We start from the raw sequence: 20410 nt of genomic DNA, 5'->3' as shown, positions 1-20410 counted from the left end.
CGTTACTTTTAAAGGCAAAGTGAAAAAATACCTAAATATTTACACTATTTCAGCGCATTATGCAAAAACACCTTCTAAACACAAAGGCGTTTTTTTCAGCGATGCCTTTATGCTTGTTCTTTAGGCATAAAGGACCCTGGCATTTACAATTTCCTGCAAACCCCCACACGTTGCCTTATCCTCAAATTGAATTGATCCCCAATTCTGAGGTGCATATATAGTTATTAACTGGCTAGTGCTAGCCAGTTAATAACTATGCATCCAGCTACCTCCACCAAGTTACTCCCAGCTAATCATGAGTCTATAGATGACAAGTTTGGAGAAATATGGTTAGCTTGCAACCAAGGATGAGGGCTGCGAGAATCCTCATAAGGTTAGATTGGTACTATGCTAGCACAATATGTAGTTAATAACCAAAGGCTGAGGTTCTACTTTACCATTATACTCAACCAAGGACTCTACTAGCAGAACAGCGTGTGCTACAACGTTTGCATACGGCTTACAGAAGAACAAGAAAGCAAGGAACAAACTCTGCTTAGCTCCTGTTCTTGGATGTCATGCACAATCCATGCAATCACGCCCACTGCTCACTATTGTGCCCCTTGTTTAACGCGAACGGGTGGCCATCCCGTGCAGTGGGCCACTTCCACAAGTGAAAGCATCAGCTATGCTCGTGTAGAATTGTGGTGGAAGCTGCGACAAAAGCCCACATGTTCGTCCCGGATTACCACAACTCAATGAGCTTGCTACAGCCTACAGCCTCCGTATAATGGGGAGTGGATGCTGGATGCTTGTTCTGAATAACACAGCATGCTTAAGTTCTCAACGAACTGTAGTTTTGATGAAAAAAACTACACCTACAATTTTATCACTACAAGTAAAATGAATGTTTCCACATCAGTAAAGAGAACAGCATGGACTTATTCAACTACCACTTCGTAACGACAAAAATTCACATTATTGCCTCCGTTTCCGTAGTTGCATAGAGGAATTAAGTTCGCACCATCACTCGTCATTCCACTCTTCCATAGTTGCTATTTATTTTAGATAGTCCGAAGTTGTTGGCTGTACCTAGCCTTCTTTTATTCAGTACAAGAAAATGGCGCATATTGATATGTTTATAAAGTTTTGTACGTGGAGTTCACCAACTAGTGTGAATCTTCCAAATTATGGGCTATGAAAGATATTTTGAGCCAGACTTCAGGTTTCTCCAAGGAGCAAGGAGGTATTGACCTGTTGGGTTGGGACTGCTGGACTTCGTCTCTTGTTATTAAAGCAAAAAGGTGCAAATTGACAACTTAAGCTTTGTGCCAACCAGTGTAAACCTATAATTGTAGTGTGTTTTTAACAGTGGTGCGTTTGTGGTTTCTGATGACTTGGTGTTCTTAAAATGACAGGCCAACTTTTGGACCAATAGAGCCAGCCATTCAGATCGGAAATGTAAATTCCACAATCCAAGTTCGGTCACAAAATGCAAATTCGATGAAGGAAAACAAACTACACCAGATTGGTATAGTTTGGCGTGAGTAATCCAGTTCCACCAAATGAAGAATGTACATGGTAACATCTCAATACCTACGGTCTGACCCATGTAAGAAGAACACTATGCATGTCATGATCTCGATGGAGGAGCTGCGTAGAACTGTGGAATTTTGGACTGCGAGGAGTCAATGGACATGGAACCGGACATTTATATATGGTCCGGCACGCCCACAATGGACGCGCCCAATCTCAAGGCCCGGGGTTAGATGAGATCCTATCTTTATAGTTCCCGCTTTCCTTCAATCGATACGCCTCTCTTTATATATACAGAAGTTTTCACTTGACCCCTAAGCAAGATATCTAATCCTAACCCTAATTGTGGCCTAATATGACCAATTGGCCCAGCCAACCATCCACGACAGTACCTCCCAGTTCGAATGCTATCCCTACGTTTTCAGCAAAAATAAAATTATTTTAAGCATGCTACACCCTATGCCCACCAGTTTGCCCCTCTTTCCATGCCAAGAAGAAGGATCCAAAGAAATAGTAAAGCGTTTATGGCTCAACACTTGATTGAAAAAAAACTAATAATTGATTAGCTAACTGACTGAATGCATCATTCCATGCCAAGAAGAAGGCAAGAACCAAATCTGCAAGGCAGGTTTTCATAGTCAGTATTTCTTACACGGACACGAGCATAACATCATTTTCAGTAACATCTAGACTATTAAAAATATGATAAACGAAATCCCCAGCGATTCCTTGTTTCCTAAAATTCTTAGCTGATTGCATCTGTTTTTTGTAGCCTTAAGTGCCTGTCCAAGTTGCAGAGGTTGTACTACAAGCAGTTGTGCTTAATCACTAAAAGCAGTGATTCCTTGAACTACAGGCAACACTTCCTACTATGTGCTCTCAGACGATCAGTTGCAGACTTTGCTTCCATATCAAATTGCAACTACCTTTTCCTCAGGTAGACATGGCTCGTGTAAGACCCAAGCAAACCAAGACGAGGAGCAATTAATTGTTGGGCTTACATTTTTCACATGTCCTGATGCACACATGCATATCGTTTTAAACCACACGCTATAGTTAACAACTGAAAAATAATTCAGCCTGGTTGCTGCTCAAGGTTTAGTTTGTTTTACCCAACAGTGACCCCCAATGAACCTTTTAGCCTTCTCACTTCACTCAACAAGCTTTCAGAATGTATGCAGAGTTCTTATATGGAACAGAAGGAAGATAATTGTACTATGCCTGCTTGTCGCCAAAGGAAGATCATTAGTGTGAGACCATCCCAATCTCTATGTCTCCATACGCTTGAACCTAACAGACAGTCACTTCAGAAAGAAAGACATGAATCTTTGCTTGCAAAAATGTTTCCCATCCCTCACGCTGCTGCATGAGATGCTCTGATATATAGCTTGCTCCTCATGCCCCTCTCAAAAATGTTTCACATGCATAGCTTGGACAACACATGCCTAGAGAGGCAAGCTGCCGTTCATTCATACTGGGATCTTGCCGACCAGGCCACATTCCTAGAGGAGCCATATAAGCTGCTCGCCCTAATGGATTGTCAGGTCATTAATTACTCATCTTGTTCTCTGTTGCCCAGTCCATCGGGTATGATTTACATAAACGGCCGGACGCCCACACAAATCACACGAACAAGCTGGGCTCAAGATGGATTCGTTTAATTCTAAAAGAAGACTCAAATCGAGAGTCCACTGGTGCTGCTACTATAAAAGATCTAGGAAAAGAATGAAGTATATGTTTTCTCAATGATAACTTTTTCTTTGTGATTGTACAATCCCCCTGTTAAACTGAACAATATACATTCTAGTATTCTACTACATCCTTGATCTAAGGTATGCACAGCACGAGGTGCGTGGCATACACTATGGTAGCCTTGCTCAACTCTACCTGCACCTCCCTTTAATTCCATGCAGCTATATTATTGCGTGCAGAAGAATTCAAACCATCTTCCATAACATCACACTCTTCCTATTTCTGTGGACCAGCTTAACTTATTGGCTTTCTTCACTTAGTCTCCTACTCCCTCAGTCCCAAATTCCCAAATTAATATTCGTTTTGACTTTTCTAGGTACATAGCTTTTGTTATGTACCTAAATATATATTATGTCTAGATGCATATATAGTAAAAGTTATGCATATAGAAAAATCAAAACGAATAGTAATTTGGGACATAGGGAGTATTATAGAAGCAAGGGGCGCACGCTGACGAGTTTTGTTCAAGTGATACATGAAGTGAAATATATTTGCTCTTTTTCATTCAACAAATGCATCTGTGGTTTTTTCAGTTGAACAAAGAGCATGCACCACTCTGCATGCTTGCCGTGGAGGCGTGGAAGGAAGAAGATCGGTGCGTAACATCCCAACCTCCATGCCTCAAAAAGTTCAATATGCATGAGCGCCATGCCCCGCAGCAACCACATACAGGCCATAAATTCATACTGATACATATACCATTTGCCTCAAAGCATATGTTATGAGGGAATGCAGTGTTTCAGGACTAAAAATGAAAAGGAATTTTACCATAAAATTGAGCTATATAATAAAGAGGAAACTTAGTTAAACTGATACAAATCCACAATAATAATACGGGTTCAAAACAACAAGTACACAACTGAAATACATTTGGTTCTCAAAAGAAATCTGGATACATGAACCAGCGTATAAGCTGGTGCAAAAATTATTAGAGAACATTTTATGTTTTCTTGACTTGATTTTATTGCATATGACACAGCAATTTGATCTTGTCAAGGAAATTACGAACAAGTTGGGTCCAAAATCAAAGTTTATTCATTTCATATTTCCCAAACGGAACCATAGTATCTTCTGATATAAAGACGGGCATTAAGATGGGACAGCAATATCAGCCCCAATGGCAGCCAGGATTTGGTTTATCGCATTGCAGACCCTATTTCCGGCATTGTTAAAGGTCCCCGCTTCATGGTTGGATGGGTTGTTGGGCAGCAGTGCCTGGTAGGCTGCGGTAAGAAGAGATCCTGCAGTGCCGTTGTGGCCGGTGGGAGCACTGGAGGAGCTGGCAGCAGCAGCACGGTGAGTCTTGCCATGACCATCTGGGAGGATGGCGAATCCGGACGGCAAGAGATAGATGGAGGTGTTGTCACCGCCATTCATGACAGCATGAATTAGGTTCCTTTCAATGGAGCTGTACACCAACAGAGAGCATGACACGTCACTGGTTGCCTCTTGCATGATCAGCATGTTGCTATTAGTTTGATCTGGAACCTGCAGTATAAGAAAGAAAAGATCATTCAGCAAGTGTTGGATGAAAGAAACTGGACACATATGATTTGATGACAAGTGATATTAGGAGAAGACTACTTCAAGTGAACAGACCTATATCATCATGTTTGAAATAAAAGCTATGTTACAAAAGTTTTACTCTTCCTCAAGCGTGCTTCAGATAAATGCAAGCTATTTTTTTGAGAAGATAAATATCCATAAAATGGTCAAAAACAACCAAGAAGATAGACTGACATCTCTAGCTTCAAGGACGGAGACAACATTATTGCCACGTAGATATGGGTGCGTGATAACAGAGGTCAACTCCTGCACTGCACCGGTATTGGCAAAGGTATCCCACTCACCACGGCGCTGCTCATTGCAGAGGTACTCGTGAACACGCTGTGGTGGCATGCCTGGCAACCACACAGTCATGGTGACACTCAGCACCAGGGCTGGTGAGCCCCCCATGGTTGCACATTTACTTATTATCATGCGCACAGTTGCCTCAGACAACTCAGTGGCAGTGCCACAGCTACCACGCCACTCCTTGACAATGTTGCCAGGTTTGAGAGTGATTGGTTCGGATACGGCGGTGTAGAAGCTCGCCATCATCCGCTGGGCCAGCGCCAAGATGCTCCTTCTTCCCAGCATGGACATGGCTACCCCTGTGAGAGATTTTCAGAACAAACCATATGACTAGGCTGTTAAGTTCATTATCAATGAAAATGTCAATGCACAAGACTTCTTGTTTTGTTTCTTTGTTTCCGCTTACTAACCTGAGACAACGCTGCTTGGTACTTGGCTCGAGCGAAGAATAATGGCCATGTACTCACACTGCCTCTGGAGCGAGGTCAGCCAACGGATTGCACCAAGGGCCTGCCCGGACTGGAACAACAGTTGTCTGAAGAGGGGCGGCACAGCGGTATCATCATACTCAGCATGCACAATCCATAAGACCTGGAATAAGGCATGGGCAATTTGATGTCTTCGAAGCAAAGACATATGATACAGAACATAAATTATATTTTCACTAGTTAATAACATTTGAATTCAGAATACACTTTTTGTTTTTCCAAATTAATTCGAAGGGTTAAAAAAATATTACCCTAGATACAACCGATGCTGAGGAATCACAACCACCATTGCAGTAAAAAAATTTGTATGATATATAATTACATCTAAGGTCTAATAATGATGCCACACACAGTTGGGCAATCCAACGATTAGTATTGTCAGCTGTAGCTTAGTACCTTGCACAGGCCATTGCTCATGTCCTGAAGGAGACAGCAAGCACTACGGGAAACCCTGTACCTTATCCACCAGCGCACCGCACACGACCACACGCGCACAGACTCCCCTCAGCGGCCTCCCGCTCCCTTCACCTGCCGCCGCAGCACCCGCCGCCCCGCGCCTCCGGCGGCCTGCCCCCGGCTCCCCTCGGCTGCCGCCCCGCTCCCTGCGACCGCCCGCCCGGCTGTCCCTGCGGCTCGCCACCGGCGCCGGCCCGGCCGCAACTCCCCTGCCCGCGGCCGGCGGCCTCCCCGGCCGCCCCTGCTCCGCTGCCCCGGCCCACGGCCAGCGCCCGACCCCTGCCGGTTCCTGCCCCGGCCCGGCCGCCCCTCCCTGCCCGCGGCCGGCGGCCTCCTTGGACGCCCCTGCTTTGCTGCCCCGGTAGAAAAGCCCGGCCGCCCCCGGCCGGCTCCCCGCCCGCGCCGGCCATCACCGGCCGGCCCCGCTCCTCTGTCCGTGGCTGTCGCCCCTCCCCTAAGCTACAAATTAAATTATAAATTAGAGTAGGTATGAAATTAGAAATTAGAAAATGTTGAAAAGAATACAGAGGTGGTAGGATGTGGTAGGATTTTTTTTAGAAATTAGAGGCATGAAATTAGAAAATTAGAAAATAGAAATTAGAGAAGAATGAAATTAGAAATTAGAAAATGTTGAAAAAAATAGAGAGGTGGTAGGATGTCTAGAGAGGTGGTAAGATTTTTTTCAGAAATTTGAAAACTAGGATGTCTATTTGCTTGTGAAAATTCTTTGGTGTGGATGTAGTTGTCGCCATCATGCCGTTTCTTTGGTGTGGATGTATTTGTCGGCCATCGTGCCATCTCTTTGGTGAGATTGTGGTTGTTGGCCATCGTGCCGTCTCTTTGGTGAGAATGTGGTTGTCGGCCATCGTGCCGTTTTATTTGTTGCAGGTTTTGGAAACCTCCCCGTGCAGGGGAGCTGCTGTCGAAATTTTGACTTAATAGTACTATGTTTCTTTTCTTGCAGGAGAGGCTCACAAGGACCGTCCTCGACTCGTCACTTTGCAGGATAGCAAGGTGAGGCATCTTACACAACTCTTTCCGTTTGATGTTCGTATATCACGTAATCTAGTTAGGCGTCTCCCGTTCGAAAGAGATACGGTTGAAAATATGCAGATATTTGCATATCTATAACCGTATCTGTTTCGAATTGTCCACGTTTTTTGGACAGCCCGACAATGTGTAGGTGCGGTTAGTTTCCATGCTCTACTCCGATCCGTGACAGAGTTTCGGCATCACCTTCCTGTTGTTCTCCGGATACACAATCTCCGAGCCTGGACATGTATTTGAAGAATAGCGGGGAGGTGCTACCGAAATTCTATCTCGGATCGGAGTAGAGCATGGAAACTAATCGCGCCTACACATCCTTGGGTGGGATTAGGACCTATCTCACATATTAGACAGTATAGGAACATGTAGATACAACATGATTTTTTACATTACTTGTTGTTATGCTAGAGGATGGATGACCGTGAGTGGATGTACACGGGCCGCTCTAGTCAAGATTCATTGACCGATGAATGGATTGAAAAGACCGATGCATTCTTGGAACGGGCGTTTGCTAGGGTCAAAGGAGCTAGTGTCACTTGGTGTCCGTGCAGTAGATGTGCAAACATGCGTCGAAAAACCAAGCTAGAAATGGGCAAACATCTTGTGAAGAATGGATTTACGTCAGACTACACCAGATGGATCTACCATGGTGAAGCCGATCGTGGGAGAGACGAAGTGATGACGAGGGTGGGAGGAGGGAAGAAGCGTGGCTGGTATTGGATTGGCGATAGCGTAATCGATACAGCCTCTACTCCCACTCTCCCAGATCCGAGCAAGAAGCACGGACTCGAGCCCAGCGATACGACCACGGCCGACCACTACACAGTTTCAGGTAGAGGCTCTTCAGGTTCTTTCTATTTCATTCATCGTTTGTTGGTTGTTACCTACTTTAGCTTTGCATTGTAATATTGCGATAAAAAATTGTAGGTCCAAGTGGAGAAACAACAACAGGAGATGGAGGCGAGGGTGGAGCGGATGGTTCGGCAGAGGATGGAGGCCGAGTGGCAGAGGATGGACGAAGAAAATCGGTTGAGGATGGAACAAATGTTTCAATACATGCAAAATATTGCTACGAGTATGGGTACACCACTGCCACAGCCACCGATGATATTCCCTCCAGCTCAGCCACCCACACATACTCCTGTAAGTCACTTGAACTTAGTTAGCTCAAATGATATCAATCTTGTCTCACATGTCTTCTTCTATGTGCAGAATCAATCGGTGGCTTCGAATACCAAGCTCAAGACCCAGATTTGTCGCAGCGGTTCACAGGGACACCACCTCACTGACTTGTGCATTGTTTGTGAACTACTTGTTTAATCTCGAACATATACTTGTGGAATTGTGGTTTGTTGAAACTAGAACATGTACTCGGTGATTTGTGTGCATGTGACCTAATATATATGCCTGTGATGTAATATACATGCCTGTGATTTTTGTTTGAGAGGGGTTCTTTATACGTAACAAAGCAATAAAAACAGGGTTTTTTTTTGCCACTTTGCCGAGTGTAACACTCGGCAAAGGGCCACTTTGCCGAGTGTTTTGGCTTTAACACTCGGCAAAGAGGCTATTTCTATCATTTTCTGTTATTATTTTGCCGAGTGTGGTAGTTTTGCCGAGTTTATACAATTTAACATAGCAAAGAAGCAATAAAAATAGGTCTGTACGCGCCACTTTGCCGAGTGTTTCTAGGTGGCACTCGGCAAACTGGCTGGCTTTTGTCGAGTGTTGCCGATTGGCACTCGGCAAATGGGCTGGCTTTTGCCGAGTGCTTTTTTGTGAAGCACTCAGCAGAGCCCCTGTCACCGTGCCGTGCCGTTATGCCATCTTCGCCGACGGTTTTTTTTTACCGAGTGCCATCTGACACTCGGTAAAGTTCGGTTTGCCGTTAAAATCTTTGCTGAGTGCCACATGCCGAGTGTTACACTCGACAAACCCTTTGCCAAGTGTTTTTAGACTTTCGCCGAGTGCCCTAGCACTCGCATCTTCCCCGTTTCCCGTAGTGCAGAGGGCAGCAACCTGCAGCTCGTGTACCCAATTCGTTTGCCTCCTGGTAAAATTCCACGCATTCCATCGATGGACAGGTCCACCACAGCCCACATGTTCTTAATCTGCCTTGTTATCCTCAAAGATTTCACTCTGCAGGAGCTCCATAAAATTAGTCAAGCCCATCAATAATCTAAGATATTGTCAAGTCTAAATAGAAGAACGTTGCATGACCTCACCTCCTGAATTAGCCCGTCACGCGAAGTTGAAGTGCCACTCGAGAGGACCTTGCTAGCCCTTACACCTTCTATGATACCAGGGAACATCAAGGTCCAGTGTGACTGAGAAAACAAGAGGCATGAACATTATAAAAATGCTAGGTGGGCATTGCTCCGATGTATTGGTAGATATATAGGTGCATCTTACCACGTCAGGATGTTGACAATGCCGGAGGCGCTTGCCCTGACAATGTTAGCCTCCTTGGTGGCCTCCATGACAAACCCCTGGGGACAGGGCCCAAGTAGTCCTGGGAACATATGGCGTTTATACTCCTGTTCATTTAGAATCTCGCCATTCATTGTAGGCAGCCACATCGGCTCACCCTTGACTGCTAACATCAAAAACTCTTTCATGGCACGTTGGGAGTATGAGAGAAGTACGGCTTGGTCAGTTCTCCCATTGTAGGTGAATGGCACCAGGTTTAGGGAAGCTGATGCCAGATGCTCCATTGTCTCAGAGGGAGAAAGGTTTGCGTTGTGGATGAGCTTAATCAGGTTTTCTTGGGCACACAGGTACGTGTGATTGAGCCTTGCATTTTCAATGAGCAGGCGCCATTTCTCGTTTGTTGGGTCACCACATCTGCCGCATGATTGTGGTTGCAATTGTTGCCTGAGTTTCTTGTTCTCAGCAAGCAGCTTATCATTTTGTTGCTGAATGTACTTGTTCTCACCTCCAACTGCCTTCTTCTGTATGTTTCAATGAAGGAATTGATAACGGTCATTACTTTTCATTTGGAGCATGTATATTCTTAGCTTTATTAGTTTGTGAATAATGTCAATTAATGAAAAAAAGATTGTACTACTATAATTAGGAACTTATTAGAATTATACCTTCATCTGAGAACGTCGATTTTGGAACCAGGCCTTGACGTGCCTTGCCTCTAACCCAACCTTGGTGGCAAGATCCTGATTCATCTCATCATCCGGGAGGGCACATTCTTGAAACCAACTGCATAGCAATAGGAGAGAGCTAAGCTCATAGAAAAAAATGCAGGATGATTCAATGTCTATGGTGTGGGTACTTGTTTGCGTTACAATTCAAGCTCTTGTATCTGCTCTGCAGTGAAGCATTTCCGATGCTCGGATGATTGTTCCTCGTCATCCTCATCCCGTTCAGTGTTCAAATGGTCCTCGGCTCCCTTGGGAGCATTGATATCATATTCATGCTGGTTGATCCGGTGTAGGGGGGCTGTCTCGTTTCCATTGTTGTTCATCTGCCCCTCGTTCTCCATAATATTCTGATAAAAGAAAGTAAAAGTAGCAATGAGAATAAGCAATATTGCAAAAATAAGTAGTATAGATCTATTTATACACTCTTTATACATGCAAAACTATTCAAGAAGTATAAAATGCTCAATTTCAAGGTTCGGTGTGATTGGGTTAAGTATGAAATATATAGTAGGATCGGATCACCATTCATATAACATTTATCTTTCTTTCATGTCACATGTGCTACACCTGAAAAATTTTCATAATGTGGTATCAGATGGTTCAAAATGTCATGAAGTTTTTCAAAAGATCGTATGAAAAAAATTGAGGTGGAGGCCGGATTCGAAGATGAAGGATTGGGTGGTCTGTTTTGCGATGAAAGTGGCAAGGTGGAGCTACTGTCCCATGGCGCCTGGAACACTGTGGTGCTGATCAGAGAGAGACACCCTAAAGTATTCAGTGGAGAGGAACTTTTTTGTTTATGGAGAAGCACTAGTCTCGGACTGCCGCCTGATTTGGAAGCCGGTAGGCTGCATAAGCCAATATCTGTTGTTCTAGGAAAAAAAGATGGTGATCGGTAACAACAGTAAAGCAATGTGGTCGTTCAAACATTTCTCCTTGGCTCGTTGACCTAGAATCCCAGCATGCTAGTTTGATATCATAGAACAAATGCTTCACATACGGAAAGAAAAAAAACCCTTCACATACAAACTAGCATTTCAAGGATCCCAGCAATGTGATCAGTTTGCAAGCAACGAAAAAAATAGAAATAACTAAGGAAGATAGGGCATTGCATGTAAGGTACGAGGGAGATGGAGAGAGGGGATCTAGCAATAAGTTTTATTTTTCCAACAAACAAAAATATTCCTTTTGCAAAAACTCAACAGCTGCGATGAGAGAGGCAAACCCTATGCCTCTGCTTGACATGGTCAAACAAAATATCACAGAAGAGAGATGACCAGTAAGCTTTCCAAATTCTTGACTGACAAAGAAATTTTGTATACTCTACTTTAGATAGCCCTATTCAAATTCCATGGTTGGAAGGGTCTTTACGCACATGCATTTCTTCCATCCTAACTGGGAATTGGTTTCCTAAAAAAGGTGAAAAAATTTTGGGAAATGATTAAGGCAGATGATACAAGACAATAAGGGAATTCTTTATTCATCGAAGAATGTTATATCCATGGCTATGAATGAAACATCCACTCTTCTTATCATGATAAATATTCGACCTCTACGACACAGATGAAATTCAGAGAAACCTATATACGAGCATATTCTCTCAACTACCCCAAATTCTCTTAAACGTCATGTACAAAAGAACTCTAGAATGTTTTGAATAAATAGTCATTTTATTACGCAAAACTTTGGGTTGGAGAATAAATAAACTCTGAGTTTAAGAAATTACCTCTTCTAAAACTCTGAGGTCGGAACGATTCAAAATTGTTGTGGTGTGCGCGGTGGGGTACCCAATGGGATGCGGTAGGAAGTTGGTGCCTCGAAACACCTGAATGGAAGCTAATGTCAAAGCCCGGGTCCAGGGTATAAATAAACAATACGCAGGCAAGATAAACTAGAAAACCAGATTTGGTCAAAACGCGTGCATGCAGGAATAAATGCACTACTACAAAATGCAAGATAAGTGCACTATTCACTACAGGAAACAGACGCTTTGCCGAGTGCCAGAGGCACTCGGCGAAAGGTCAAAAACACTCGGCAAAGGCTTTGCCGAGTGTAACACTCTGGCAAATAGCACACGGCAAATTTTGTATCGGCAAAGCCTAATTTGCCGAGTGTCAAAACGCGAGCACTCAGCAAACATTTTGCCGACGGCCAAAAAACACTCGGCGAAAAGATGTACTCGGCGAAATACGCGCTGACGGCGTCGGGGTAACGGCGGGTTTGCCGAGTGCCAGACGGGAGGCACTCGGCAAATCCCGGGTCTTTGCCGAGTGCCAACACTCGGCAAAGACCGGCCCGTTGCCGAGTGTCACGGACCGGGCACTCGGCAAAGCCGGATTTTTTGCCGTGTGCCGTGTCCCGGGCACTCGGCAAAGACGGGCCCTTTGCCGAGTGTTAGGGTGGGCACTCGGCAAAGCCGGCTGCCCGGGTACCTGGGATTTAGGTCCTTTGCCGAGTGCCTCGCGCCTGGCACTCGGCAAAGACCCCTTGTTTGCCGAGTGCCTTGTCCCTAGCACTCGGCAAAGGACCTTTCCTACACCTGGGAAATGCACCTTTGCCGAGTGTTAAAGCCAAAACACTCGGCAAAGGCCCCTCTTTGGCAAAGTGACCAGAACCCCCCCTTTTTCGACATTTTGCCACGTATAACGGACCCCTCTCAATTCACAATACACATATCACAGGCATTTGTAATAAACAACCACATGCATAATTCACAACCACAGGCATAATTCATAAACACCACAGGCATAATTCAACATAAGCACGAAATAATCCATAAATCCAAGTTCTTGTCACAATTTAGTTTCCACATTGTTCACAACCAAGTCTACTTCCGTGGAGGCCAAGGAGATCACTACGACAAATCTTGATCTTCATTATTCGAAGCCGCCGATTGATTGTGCACATAGGATAGGACATTCTGAGCTAACATCTAAAGTTGTCAAATTTAAAGTATTAAATCTTAAGCACAATGTGTCAAGTGACTCACAGGAGTAGTCGTGGGTGGCTGAGGCGGAGGGAACATCATCGGCGGTGGCGGAGGCAAAGACTGTCCCATGCTCGAAGCAAAGTTCTGCATGTACTGGAACATCTGCTCCATCCTAATCCGGTTTTCCTCCTCCATCCTCCACCGCATTTCCTCCATCTGCGCCTCCATCTGCGCCTTAATCTCCTCTTGTTTTTTCCTTGATTCTTCCACCTGGGCCTACAATATTTCATTGCAATGTTATAATGCAAAGCTAAAGTATAACAACAAACGAACGATGAATGGAAGAGAAAGAACCTGTAGAGCCTCCATCTGGAACTGTGCAGCGGTGGGTCGTGGCCGTACCGCCGGGCTCGAGTCCGTGCTCCTAGCTCGGATCTGGGAGAGAGTGGGAGTAGAGGCCGTGTCGATGACACCGTCACCAATCCAATATCGGCCATGCTTCTTGCCTCCTCCCACCCTCATCACGATTTCTCCATCAATGTCCTCGGAGCTCGGATCGAAGTCTGGCCCGTGAACCTCCCTAGCCATCTTTGTATACTCACTGACGCGGCTGTGTATGCTAGGGTGGCTGTACGCCTCGGACGGGTCATCTGGGTTGAAATCTATATCGGCCGTCGCCTTGCCCTTTTTGGAGAGGACCCATGCCTTGAGCTGGGAGCAAGGTCAGCCATCATGTGATGCCGACTGCGGCAAAATACAAAATCATTAAAAATTATGTAGAACTGAACGTTACAATAAAGAATTGAAGTTGCGTACCCATTTTTCTCTATATTCATCAAGGCTTAGGCTGCCTTGATGGTGTGGTGCAGTCAGCATCTGCAAACGCTGCTGCCGGCAAGCAAGGTGGTTCTCCAACCACCCGGGCTCCAACCACACGTCGACCATCCTCTCCCAGCACGGCATATGCGCACGACACCACCACGGAGGCACCTACATCATCAAGCGTGTGACATATGAAAAAGAAAATGAGCCTAATTAATCATAAATAGTAAGCATCAACGTTCTTTACTTACCCTCATGAATTGGTCCTTAGTCATGTTCATTGTTCTCGCCTCCTCTTTTCTAACCTTCATATGTCTGTATTGAGTGTTGAATTCTATGATGGCCTGGATGCGCGCCTCGTAATGCATGTCCTTCATGAGCTTCTTGGCGGCTACATCACAGACGGCCTTCGCCTTGGCCTCGAACCCCTCCTGACATCTATAGAAGTCTTGCATATACACGCGTATACAGTTATTATTTCAAGAATGTCGAAAGTAGCTGATGTATTGAGCAATTTAGTACGAGGAGTACTTACCCACAGCTCGGCCTTGACCCGCTCCGCTATGTTGGGGAATCTTCTCTGTTGATGATCAGGGACGTCGGGGGCGGCGACATAGTGGTCCCACGTGTAGGCCGGCTGCAGCTGTCCGGTGTACACCACCAAGCTAGGGAAGTGAACCCTGCACAAAAGGCTAAGGATCCCGTTGGCCTTACGGTTGTGGTCACCCCCACTGAGCTTAATCCAACTCCTGCACAAGTCATTAATATGAATTATTAGTTTTTGTAACTTTCAACATAAGAACAATATTAAGAATATTTAAAGTTACTTACTTGGTCCCAGCCGGTTTAATCAGCGGGCGTAAATGCTCAGGTATCGGCCGCTTCGGGAGGGATGAGGGACCTCGCAACCATATCTTGGATTGGGCATCCCCTGCCTCCCCGTCCCCCTCCTACTCCTGCTGCTCCTCCTCCTCCGCCTCCTCGTCCCCAGAGGCGTGTGCGGAAGGTACCTCCTCCTCCTCCTCCTCTTCCTCCACCTCAGGTTCAGGCGACGGGGGTCTCGCCGCTTTACCCTTCCCTCGAGGCCTCTGGACCACCACCACCTCCTCCTCCTCCTCCTCCTCCTCAACCCTACGTCGAGGCCTGCCTCGACGCCTCCCTCGATCGTTCCCTGAACGTGACCCTGACCCTGAACCAGTCCCTGCCGCGGCCAGTCTCTCGCAAATCGACGTGAGCTTCCTCATACCGCCCACCATTGCTTAATGACCTGCAATTAAAACGAGTACACGAGTCACCATAGGCAAACAAAACATAATTACAAAGATATGCAAATTATAATTAAATTATAACTAAATTAGTATGAATCATACATGTATTAGAAATAATCATCATGATCGGGATTAGCTGGATCATAAGTCTCATCATCACTATCACGCGTGTCAATATAGTCAAGCTCGTGCTCCGAAGAAGGAATGTCGTCATCACTGTCATTAGCTAACTGTAATCGTTGAAGTAATTCTAAGTCCTTCACATTCTGAACCTCGTCTCCACCGTCCTCTGCAGCAACCCTCTCATTGTCTACTTCCATTCTGATCGCTTCGGTTAAATCTATCACAAAACTCCCTTCGAGCCCATCTTCTTGGAATAACTCTCCTTCGTATGTGTCGGGATCTATATTGCAATCTTCATTGTTTGGTACAGGTAGTTTACCGTGTGGCGATACCTTGTACACAACATCCCAACCCTTAAGACGGATGTCGGTTTGGCACGGGTATGACAAATAATAAACTTGCGTGGCCTGTTGAGCCACAATATAGACATCGTCTCCTGGTAACCTGGATGACTGTCGAATTTCGACTAGCCCAAGGTTAGGGGCCCATCTCACGACAGATGGATCAAACCAATGGCATTTGAATATAATTGGATTAAGAGGTTTGCACCCATGAAAAGTGAGTTCGTATATTTCTTCAATTATTCCGTAGTACTCGACCCCACCGGAGCCTGGCGTGAAAACTCCGGTATTTGTGGTTCTTCGATTGGGCCGACTCTGCTCGTGCCTTGTTGTGTGAAACCTATATCCGTTGACGTCATAACCGGCAAACGACCTGACCCTATAGTCACAGCCATCGGCAACCTGTCTCAACTCGACATTCATAGACGCATCGGTTCGGCCCTGCAAGTTCAAACAGGGCGGTTCGTTATATTAATCGTATGTACGAGAATGAGAATGTTCGAAGAAATGAAATTGTACCTTCTGTTTGAACCAAGAAATGAAATCGGGCATTCGATTTCCCGCACCCTCTTTAAGAAGAGTCTTAGCTTCGTGCGGGTACGGTTGCCTTGATTTACGCCAGAATTGACGATGAAATTGTCTATACCAACGAGAAAGATACGTTTAGGCAAGAGATACCATGACTACGTCGAAACAAGTTTGTCGATGACTTACATCATGTACGGCTCCACTGCAGATAGGTTGGTCAACACATACAGCATGATAGAGCGCCACTCTTCATGGTTAAGGGTCTTGCGGGTCGCACCACTTGCACTTCCGAGTTGCCCTCGGAAAATGCTAAGGCTTAATTCTTCTTCGCTAGCATTGTAACGAGGAGGTGGATTATGCACGCTAGGAAGGTTGTCAGCGTAGTATTTCGATGTGAAGTTTGACACCTCCTCCAGAATGTATGCCTCTGCAATGGATGCTTCAATTTTGCACTTATTCTTACATTTAGTTCGAAAAAACTTTTGACATCTCTCAATTGAGTAGCACCAACGACCCTGCACAGGCCCCCCATTCGTGCTTCATACGGGAGGTGTAGAATCATATGCTGCATTGGATTGAAGAATCCTGGAGGAAGGATCTTCTCCAACTTACAGAGCAACACAGGCGCCATTGTTTCCATTTCTACAACCACGGTACGAGATAACTCCTTCGCACAAAGCCGGCGGAAGAAATTGCTCAACTCCGCTAGCACCTGCCACACATGCTCAGGGACATAGCCTCGAACCATCATCGGAAGTAGGCGCTCAAGCCATATATGGTAATCATGACACTTTTGCCGAGTGTGTCGAAAAACACTCGGCAAACCCTAAAGTATGCCGAGTGTTCCCCCTAGCACTCGGCATACTCGCCAGTTTGCCGAGTGTCCCATGCCGACACTCAGCAAAGTAGTAGGTTTGCCGAGTGTTCCATCGCGACACTCGGCAAACTAGTGGCTTTGCCGAGTGCCCCCCTTCGACACTCGGCAAAGCCTAACGTCCGTCACGGCACCGGCCCGTCGCGGCATGGGGAAGTCACGTGCTCATCACTTTGCCGAGTGCTCCATCTTTGCCGAGTGCCCCGTGGGTGTTTGCCGAGTGTTCTTTTGGTGGCACTCGGCAAATAGGCTCTTTGCCGAGTGTATTATGTTTGCCGAGTATTTTTAGTATTACACTCGGCAAACCGGTCCTTCGCCGAGTGCCCGCAATAATACACTCGGCGAAGTAATTACACTCGGCAAATTTGAGGTTTCCCGTAGTGATTCAAGTCCCTCCGTCGGGAGTATATATATGTACATACAGAGAACATCTGAGATGATAATCTGTTTCATATACTAATAGTGTTGTCGTGGTTTCCCAACTCGATTTCCAACCTTAGCTAGTGTGTTTCATCCATTGACTGCCTGAACTTTGGAGCTTCTCCACGCATACCAGCAACCTTTCTTTGAGAATTTCCCAATGAAATAGATTCCTCCATTACATCCTCTGACAGTCTCCTTCCCGCTCTGACAAAACTCTTAGCTGGAAATTAATAAGGAAAATATTCACCTCTCCAGCTAGAATTCTCAGTATGAATGTGCCGCAACCTGGTCTAGGCGGACACTGCAATTCTTTCCATGTAAAAATCCATCAAAGTATGCATGCTGCGAATTTGTTTTCAAGAACACTTCTGAATGCAAAGCATCATCTGACTGGCTTGCTTTAATACCCTCCATGAAAAGCTGCTGTCGCAATTCAGTAACTAAGATATTAATTCACCAACTACTGAAAGATGGTACGCTTTTACAGCTTTACACATTCAAAAGCACCATGGTGTAATCCTCAATTCGGTTGAAATGTTCAATGCGATTTTCTCAACTTCTCAGCTCTTACCCAATACATCAGATGTAACCAAGTTCCACTACGAGTAAAACCCAATAGAATTGCACTAAATTTCAAATCACAACAAAATTGACTCGACTATGATGCCTTACCATCTCATGATGGTTATATGCTAAGACATTTTAATTAAACAAATTATTTGCAAAACAACTAAAGCAATAATCTATATTAGGTTTCCCAGGGTCCATGGTAACCCTAGCTAAGTCCAAACAAATTAGCACAAATCAAAACTAAGGACAAAAAAATGGAAGCCAAAGAAAGTAGAAGACTTTGGATTTGATCCTACTTAAACACAGTAGCAAGCAGTTCTCCTACATATTTAATTAAAAAATGGTAGCACAGAGCCCAACGTACTATTGCATTGGGCAATGCTAACTCCAGTGTCAAAAATCAAAATGGCGCATTATTATCTAGGTATACTCCCTCCGTCCCAAAATAAACTCACATCTCACTTCTTGAGAAGTCAAACTTTTTAAGTTTGATCAAAATTTATACAAAAATATACTACTATTTATGATGCATAATAAGTATCATTAGATTGAGCATTGAGTATACTTTCCTAATAAATTTATTTGGAGATACAAATATTGATACCATTTTCTATATTCTTAGTCAAACTTAAAAACGTTTCACTCCTCAAGAAGCGAGATGTGCGTTTATTTTAGAATGGAGGGAGTACTTTCCAAGGTGCATTCAAATATTTTATCTCTTCTTTTAGGAAATCAACTGGTTCTATTATTCATCTTCGAAGCAACACATGTTGTAACCTATCTCCATAGTTCATAGTCAGCAAGTACCATCCAGGAAACCACCATTATAACCCAAATTGGCAGAAATACAGCTGAATTGGGTTATACTCCCTCCGTCCCAAATTACTATTTGTTTTGACTTTTTTAACTACATAACTTTAGATATGCACCTAAATATAAATATATATATATATATATATATTATGTCTAGATACATAGCAAAAGTTATGTATCTAGAAAAGCTAAAACAAATAGTATTTTGGGACAGAGGGAGTAATACTCTTTGAGTATATTTCATTTTAATATATAACATTTTTATTTATTATGCAGATAAGAGTAGATTCTCACCTCCTTTAGCTAATGATCCAACCGTTCTCGCTGCCTATTGCTTCCTTGCAATAGATTTCATTTTATTTATTTATTTTAATGCACCAACTACAATAGTAAAGACTCTTAACCATTGATCCTAAGTTACAACTTGACCCTGTTACAAAGCCACAGAAAATCTCAACAGAATCCCTGGATAAGCAGCAAAATCCAACTCCAAAACGCAGCAAAACAGGCACCACTGCAAAATCCGAAAATCCTTGACGACAAATCTAATGCATGGAATCACACTCATGGTAAAGATGCCATTTCCATAGGAGACATCCTATCGGGCACCACACATTTGGTCACCCTACATCCCCATGGTGATTTTGCCCTTGGTCTTTACGTATTTGCTCTTGTTTTGATCATTGACTAGCGGCAAAATTGCATTGACTTGTGAATATTTGAAGGCAAAATCAGCAAGTTGAGAAAATGAGGGTAAAATCACAATTGCACTTCAAAAGCAGGGGTAATGAGGTATGAACACAAATGTTGCGGTCAAGTGGTTGTGAGCTGCAGTATGGGACAAGTGAGCTATTGGGTTTTATGATGTCTATGACTCTATGCAAACTATTTTCTAGAAAGATGCATAGGTCCCTCGATGGTAGTCTTTGCAAACTTAAGTAACTACAGCACGTCCATTTGTTTTTGTTTGTTTTAACTGATTTATCTGTCCACTACTATTCTACAATGTAATCAATTCTTGAAACAAAAAGTGGGCAAAGAAATAAAAAAATGTTCAAGTTTCAAGAAACAGAACATTATGACAAAACTGACATCAGCAATGCCAAAGACTCGGTTGAGAATGCAAAGACGGAGAAATTAGATTGGCAGGATACTTCTCCAACACCAAAACCTGTACATCCAGCAGTCGCACACTGAACATTGGGAAAACAGGAATTGAACCAAACAACAAAAAAGACAGAAAATCGGTTACCTTGGTTTGGATTGGCTGCAATGTTCATTTTTGGTGGGTTTTGTTTCACACACCATACACGCTTCCAACCCGCGTGAAATTGATTCACAACGCCAAGAGTAGGAACAGGTATGAATCAGATATAGCAGTATTCAATTTTGTGTCCATATTTAAAACAAGTTTGGATACGAATTAAAATATCCACAAATACTAAAAGAAAG

The 20410-nt window shown here is 44.2% G+C and overlaps 2 protein-coding genes across 2 annotated transcripts; both read right to left on the bottom strand.

Annotated features, from left to right (window-relative positions):
* Positions 1-4356: 4356 nt before the first annotated feature.
* On the bottom strand, positions 4357-6475 carry LOC117864659 (homeobox-leucine zipper protein ROC6-like). The gene is made up of 4 exons (XM_034748778.1): positions 6138-6475; positions 5532-5740; positions 5008-5420; positions 4357-4755 (listed from the first exon to the last, which is right to left on the bottom strand). Exons 1-4 carry the CDS (start codon positions 6473-6475, stop codon positions 4357-4359), a joined length of 1359 nt encoding a protein of 452 aa, XP_034604669.1.
* Positions 6476-9520: 3045 nt separating this feature from the next.
* On the bottom strand, positions 9521-10590 carry LOC117864658 (homeobox-leucine zipper protein PROTODERMAL FACTOR 2-like). The gene is made up of 3 exons (XM_034748777.1): positions 10412-10590; positions 10208-10325; positions 9521-10063 (listed from the first exon to the last, which is right to left on the bottom strand). The coding sequence occupies exons 1-3, from the start codon at positions 10588-10590 to the stop codon at positions 9521-9523; spliced, it is 840 nt and encodes a 279-aa protein (XP_034604668.1).
* Between the last annotated feature and the right edge of the window lie 9820 nt (positions 10591-20410).

This window comes from Setaria viridis, chromosome 7 (assembly GCF_005286985.2).
Source record: "Setaria viridis chromosome 7, Setaria_viridis_v4.0, whole genome shotgun sequence".
Lineage (NCBI taxonomy): Eukaryota > Viridiplantae > Streptophyta > Magnoliopsida > Poales > Poaceae > Setaria > Setaria viridis.
The sequence above is the reverse complement of the archived record's forward strand: the minus strand, read 5'-3'. Positions and strand labels throughout refer to the sequence as shown.